The sequence below is a fragment of the Triticum aestivum genome, chromosome 2D (genome assembly GCF_018294505.1).
Source record: "Triticum aestivum cultivar Chinese Spring chromosome 2D, IWGSC CS RefSeq v2.1, whole genome shotgun sequence".
Taxonomy (NCBI): Eukaryota; Viridiplantae; Streptophyta; class Magnoliopsida; order Poales; family Poaceae; genus Triticum; species Triticum aestivum.
The window spans coordinates 393,365,226-393,372,382 of record NC_057799.1 but is presented as its reverse complement, the minus strand read 5'-3'; the positions used below and the strand labels follow the sequence as shown (position 1 = coordinate 393,372,382).

General features: G+C 39.3%; 1 protein-coding gene across 2 annotated transcripts; it reads right to left on the bottom strand.

Moving 5' to 3' along the window:
* Positions 1-5,353: 5,353 nt before the first annotated feature.
* Positions 5,354-6,469, bottom strand: LOC123053362 (NAC domain-containing protein 104). 2 transcript variants are annotated; one of them, XM_044476823.1, is made up of 3 exons: positions 6,219-6,469; positions 5,847-6,136; positions 5,354-5,737 (listed from the first exon to the last, which is right to left on the bottom strand). In XM_044476823.1, exons 1-3 carry the CDS (start codon positions 6,376-6,378, stop codon positions 5,588-5,590), a joined length of 600 nt encoding a protein of 199 aa, XP_044332758.1. In that variant the 5' UTR covers positions 6,379-6,469; the 3' UTR covers positions 5,354-5,587. The 2 variants fall into 2 exon arrangements, with proteins under 2 accessions (XP_044332758.1, XP_044332759.1); XM_044476824.1 differs by having other exon boundaries at positions 5,847-6,130; positions 6,219-6,447.
* Positions 6,470-7,157: the final 688 nt, after the last annotated feature.

Below are 7,157 nucleotides of genomic sequence, written 5' to 3'. Positions count from 1 at the left end.
GAGCATTGTTATTTTAATAATTAATAACATGGCATTTTTTGAATTTTGATCATCGCATTTTTAATATAGAGGATGGATTTTTTTTTAATTTGTGCATGGAATTTTTATAAAGAGGATGGCATTTTTTATTATAAGATGATGGGATTTGATTGCATATATCAATTTCAAGGTTTGAGATAGCTAACCGGGCTTGCTGCTCGGTTATAAAGAGTATGTCATTTTTTATAAAGAGGATGACATCTTTTATTATAAGAGGATGACATTATTATAAAGAGTATGACATTTATTATAAAAAGGATGGCATTGTTTATTATAAGAGGATGGCATTTATTATAAAGAGGATGCCATTTTATTATTATTATTATAAGATGAAGCCATTTTTACTATTATAGGATGGCATTGTTTGATCATGGCATTTTTCATCATTGCATTTTTTTATCATGGCATTGTTTATAAATCCGCCATGCACGATTTATATACGATTGCATTTTCCCCTTTTCTGGTACTAGTTGTTATACATAATAAATCTTTTGAGATGTGGTAGTTTATATTACTTTTCTGTCATGTTCCCTTTTTTCTATGTAATTGGTTGCAAGGCCTAGTAAAAGGCCGAGTCGGACTGGGCTGATTCGTCTTGGGGGCTTGCTCTTGCTAATCCCGTCGAATGATTGAAATGGATCGCTAGGATCGTTCGATGGGGACCTACGCATTTTGCGTCATACAGGAGCTGGATGCACAGGGTAGATGCGCGACTGGGCCAGCCCACCGACGCGAAGGCACTTGCGTTTCCTATCGCATGACCTAAAATCCCCTGAAAAACAATAGAGCTCGCGAGCATTCGATCGCACGACCTCGATCGCATCGGACTCCTGAGCGCAAGTCATCGGCCACTCCACCACACATTAGAAGCTGCACGTGTAGGCGCGAAAATGACAAGAACACATAACAGGATAGAGATTTGGAAAACATGTCTCGAAAATTACGAACAATTTTGAAATGCCACAATTTCATTTTGATATTCCAAACATTTTTAGGAAAAATGTGAAAAAATTGCAATTATGTTTTTTAATAAAAACACGAACATTTTTTTGAAAAAATTGAACATTATTTGAGACACGCACATTTTCCTTAAATTGTGAACAAAATTTGAAAATGAGAAACATTTTTTTTGAAAATTCATGAAATTATTTGAAACACGAACATTTTTTAGAAGTTGTGAACATATTTTGAAAAATGAAATTATTTTTTGAAACTCCTGAACATTTTTTGAAACATGAATATTTTATGAAATTGTAAACAAAATTTGAAACCGAGAACATTTTATGAAATTGGGAACACATTTTGAAATGGAGAACATTTTTGAAACATGAATATTTTCTGAAATTATGAACAATTTTTGTAAAACAAGATGTTTTATTGAAATTTCTGATTTTTTAAAAAGAGAAACATAATAAAATTTGGAAAAGAAGATCATTTTTTTGAAATTCCTGAACATTTTTTCAAACATGAACATTTTTGGAAATTGTGAACAAATTATGAAAATGAGAACATTTGAAATTCCGAACAAATATTTGAACAAAAGAAACGGGAAAAGGAAAAAAGGAAAAAGGAAAGAAAAAAGAAACATAAATGCAAAAAGAAAAAAGAAACAAAGAAAGAAAAACATAAATAAGAAAAGGAAAAATAGAAATCTGGTTCATGAAGATTCTAGAAGGTTCACAAAACCAACCTTGTTTGTTTGGGCTTTTGCTTCTGCTTTTGTGGCTTTTTTTATTTTGAACAAAAAACCATAAAAGCTCCTAAATACGTGTTTTTGGGGCTTTTATGACTTTTGATGAATCAATATAATTATATTTAGGTCTAAAAATCATAAAAGCTTCAAAAGCATCTATTTATAAGCTTTTATGGCTTTTTCACCAAAGTGAAAAAGCTGCAAAAGCAGAAGCAAAATGCCTAAAACCCGCTGGGAACCTGTAGAAGATTCCCAAAACTACCTACTACAGATGGGCCGGTCCAATCGCTCGCTCGGTCGCCTCTCAGCCGGGCGTCCGAGGAGGAAATAAAAAAGAGTGGGCCGGTTAGTCTCACGGGCCAAGGCCCTAATTCTTCGTTTTTCCTTTTTTTTCTATTTGACTGATTGATACGGAGTAGTTGTGTACGAGAAGCTTCTGGTCGGCGGGGGTGGCGGTGGATGTGGAGATTACTCCGGCGAGGTCTGCTTCCGACGAACCACCAGGTGCTCTCCCCAAGACCGCTCATCTCACCCCGCTTAACTGCACGCAGATTGTTTTGTGGGCGTCGCCTAGTATTTTCGTCAAACAGATTGCGCGCGCGCGCCCCTGCGGTCCCTGTGGCTGTGAGGTCTGCTCAACTGAAATTGCGGTTCACTGTGATGCCGGATGCTATGTTGGGGGACGAATCGGGAGAGTTGAGGGGGGATCGCTGGGAGGTGGGTTCACAAATTTAGGGTTTAGTTCAGACTTTTGCGATCAATTTGGTCTGGTACCGATCATTCTGGAAATCATAGTTATTACACACTTCTATATCTGTCAGTTCAGTTGCAGCGGCTTCAGAGGATTGCAGAACTGAATGCCTATGATTTTTCCATACTCAAAGATGGCATTTCTCTGCTTGCTGTTCTGTTCTTCAATTACCCAACTTGGTTTGCACCTAGCATTGTGCTTCTGTTTCTGCTGGTGGATTGTCACTTTATTGAGCAGGTATCCGTTTCATGCCGAACAGTCAGTGAGGTGTGGTCCTGGAGAAAGGGCCAAGATTGAGATGGCACCACAGTAGGTGTAAAGTGCTAGTCAGATTACTGATGATCCTAATCCCCTGTCATGTCAACTGTATAACCTGAGTTGGCCCGTTAAGATTCAATGCCCCTGTTCTTCTAGTGGTCCTATGTTGCTTTGATGCCATCTAACATAATGAGTTTGGCAGGATTGAAACAGACCTTGCCACTGGCCACACTTATCGACGAGTTCATCTCTATCATGACAATAATTGGTGTCCAGCAGAAGAGAAGCACACGCATGCCATTGGACCCCATAGGAAGTTTCACCTAGTTGTTGATGCGTAACTTCGTGTCATCACCTGAGGGACACAACAAGTACTTGTTGAAAGTAACAGAGATCTGTAAAGTTCTCGATTGCTTTGTGCCTTGTAGTAGGTAATGTATTATCTACATGTTTGGTTTCTGGCCCGCCTAATCTCCGTTTGAAATGGCTTTGCTAGCAACCTTTTCCATGAGTGCTTTGCTCGTTTAAGGAAATGGCTTCCATGATAAGCTATATGCGCACTCAGCTGGGGTAATGGTTAACGGTTACATGGTAAAGCATGTGCTGATGTGCACTACATTATGCAACCTTTTTACAGAAGTTAATGCAACTACGTGGAGATCAATGGGGGCTCCAAGCTACTAAACATAGCTAGTGCGCCAAATAAGTGTCGTAGTAGACTTTTTCTATTTCTTTTGAGTAATTTAAGAATACAATAGCATATGGAACATGATATATAGTTAACTAGCAATTCCATTCTCATTCTAAAACTCAGTAAAGCAAACATTTTTGGCCTTCTAAATATTATGTGCCAGACATATTGATGCAGAGGGGGCTCTGTTGATTTGTTGTTGTATATAATCTACAAGAACTCTTCTGCTGCTATCTCATTTTAGAACCGCTGATTCATTTCATGTAGGAGGGTTACTAATAATTTGAAAATTCTCTAGCAAAAATTTTTAGATTTACAAGTGGGATTAAATTTATTTATGACACTCCTAACTGTGTTGCGTGTTTAGTGTTACTTTTACTAGGAAAGGATACAAAGTAGGACCTTCAGGAAAACTACTTCAGGTTTAATTTCTTAGAAATGCCAATGGACTTTCATGTTCTAGCATCAGATGTTTACATCTAAATTTTTCACTCAAAAGGCCTGACATTGAGAAGTCTACTATCTGATTTTTACATCTCAAATTTTCACTCAAAAGGCTTGACCTTGAAAAGCAGATCAACATCTGTTTCTCCTTTTAGGGAGTCCAGGAGGACTATTTGGTGTATGGTGTTATCTACTCCCTCCGTTCCTAAATATAAGTCTTTCTAGAAATTTCAACAAATGACTACATACGGAGTAAAATGAGTGAATCTACACTTAAAATATGTCTACGTACATCCGTAGGTTGCAGTCCATTTGAAATGTCTAAAAAGACTTATATGTAGGAAAGGAGGGAGTATTTCTCAATAGATGTTGCTCAATTATGATTAGTTCCGGACTTGCGTTGTTTCAGTTACTGTCTCGGTGCATTTATATCAAGACATGTATTCCTATTACTGCTCAGATTAATGGATCTTTTCTGTAAATAATAGGTTGTCTTGTCGCATTTGGCCTGAGTAATATCATGACCACACTCAACACTGATTTCGAAGAATGTACATAAATTACTTAAAACATATATTTTTACTTTATTCCATTTGTCTGCTAATGTTGGAATGTGAACTTCACATTCCCTCTTCCAGTATCGCATCAATAGGAAAGTCATTAGATGAACTACTCAAATGATAACACATGAAGACCACTAACATAATTATAGTTAGTTTAGTTTTTCTCTTTCTTTATCCATGTTTTTTGTTTCACATTTTTATGATGTAAGCATGCATTGCAAGCCATGAAAAGTAACGACAAGCATGCTAAAACTATTGATGGAGGCACTACCAACTTCTCTTAGGACAGACAGAATTATATCATCGCATTTCTAGGGTTGGATTAAGAAGTCAACAACCCATTTAGTACTAAAAGAAGTTACTAAAAAGTTGCTATCCATGATTAGTGATCTAAAGCGAGTGCACTATGCAGTATGCACTGCAAATAACTAAACAAGTTTAGAAACTTCAGTGGTTACCTGATTTTCAGGTAACTGGTTTGGCAAGTCTTACCAGTGCATGGTGGTACCACTTCCCCACACATGCACACTTTCTGTCTGGAATGGACACACATATACATTATTACCTTTTGGAGCTTATCTCATTGATGACATCAATAGCAATATGCTTGCACAAGTTCCAACCATGCTCTTTCTTTTTATCCTTGTGATCTAAAAGCATCTGACTGACTCCATTTGGCCTTTGCTTTGTGGGCACAATAACATTGTTCACAACACATAGAAACACAATGAGTTGGAGGAGAAGTCGGCATGCACAAGCATTGCCTGCATCGCTCCAAAACTACTCCTAAGTCCTACCCCCCACAAGCCACTTCATGGCGCTCACTGTTGACTTCATACAATGATCATTCAGGACATGCCCTTTGCTATTTAGGAGAAACCATCAAATGCTTGAGTAATTGCTAGTTGAAAGAGTGGTCATTAGGCCATTACACACTTATATTCCATAGTAGTCAAAACATATTAAATTTGTTTCATGCACCTTCTTGGAGGAGAATAATTACATCTCTGGTCTAGATGGAGTGAATTAGGTTTAATACCGACCAGATCATTTGATCATTAAGAAAGATGTTTCTCTTATGAGTATCATCATGATCAGATGGCATGGTAGGCACAAAACCCATTCTCTCAAATGTGCTAGCAAAGGTTCTAATTCTTCGGCAAACTGACTTCATCATAGTCATCTAGGGATAGGAACACCTCGTCTAAGCATGAAAGCTCCATGTCCTCCTCGTGGAAGCTCACTTGCGAATCGTAGCTCGACTCGAACACCCGACACACCACCCAATTGCTGCATTCCTGCGATGATCATCCATGCATGTTGGACACGTTTGTCATGCGTATATGATACTGCTAAATGCAGAGTATAAGAAAATGTTAGATGCGATAACATGTATGCAGCACTCACTTTGTCTGGGTGGTCTTTCTTCTTGTGAGACCGCTTGCGTGAACTACCTGAACTGCTGGTACCCCCATTCCCGTCAAGTAAGTGGTACTCATGCATAACCCAGTTGGTTTTGGTCGCCTGAAAGGGCTCCCCAATGGAGAAGACGAGTGTCTTCTTCAGGCCGACATGAGAACCGCCACTACTTACTGCCTCATCGGCACCGATGGGATTCCAGCACCCATTTCGTGAGGTCCTACTCTGTGTTGCTTGGCTAAAGAAGTACCACTGGTTCCCTGCTTGAAGTGCTTTGCCTTGAAAGAGTTGTCAGAATCAGGACTAGACATTACTTGTGATATGTACAAAGGTTTGTGAAAGAAAGTATTATGTACATACCATTCAGCTCCCATGGATCGTAGCGATTCTGAGGCAGCGTAGGGACGATGTCAGGTCGGCATGGGAGGAGAGCCGCCTTGCGGCGGAGGAAATGGATGACGAGTTCTTCGTCGGAGGGGAAGAAATGGAAACCAGGAGGAAGGTTAGTAGATCCACCCATATATGCTGGAGTAGATAGAGTAGAGGAAGATGGAAGGCTGCGAGCGGGTGCTTGCTTCACGTGGTTTCTTAGTAGTATTTATAGGGATTGTATGCGTGTGTGTATTTGTACGTAGAGAAAGGGAGAGAGAGGGAGAGACGTGCAATTCAAGGAGTGTTGAAAGGTTTTGAAGGCGGCTGCAGCATGGTTGCTTTGAGAAGCCTGCCAACTTAAGTGTCATGCTTCCTTTTCCTCACCATTTTTATATGGAGGGAGCTAATGATGCTATGCCAACACTAATGTTGGATTTGGACAGAGTATGTCCTATATATTTGATGTTCGGAGCACTTACTGCAAATTGCTCTACTGTTTAGATGGATCGTTACGAACTAACAGAGCCCATCAATGCATGCATGCATGGTGCCTCATCATGCTCTACATATTTTATAACAAAGCCGGAGAGCAAGACAGACAGTTTCTTGCCTAGCAATGATGCTGGTTTGGGTGTCCTCAATTAGGAATTTAGGATAGCCTTTTGCGGATGTATTTGATCTTCGTTGACTCTGCTTGGATATGTTACATTGCATAACCATCTCATCCGTCCAAAGTTTCAGTAGCAGACTCTTGCATCATAATCTAGCATGATGCTTGTGTGCTACTTTAGGTACACTTCAAAGTACCATGTCTGCCCAAGAGAACTGTCAATATAGCGTAATATCATGTGATCGGAGTTTTCTCAATCCTGACATATGCCCATCCATATCTGAGATCAGGAGAAGTGAATGACGAGCTAGGTGAGA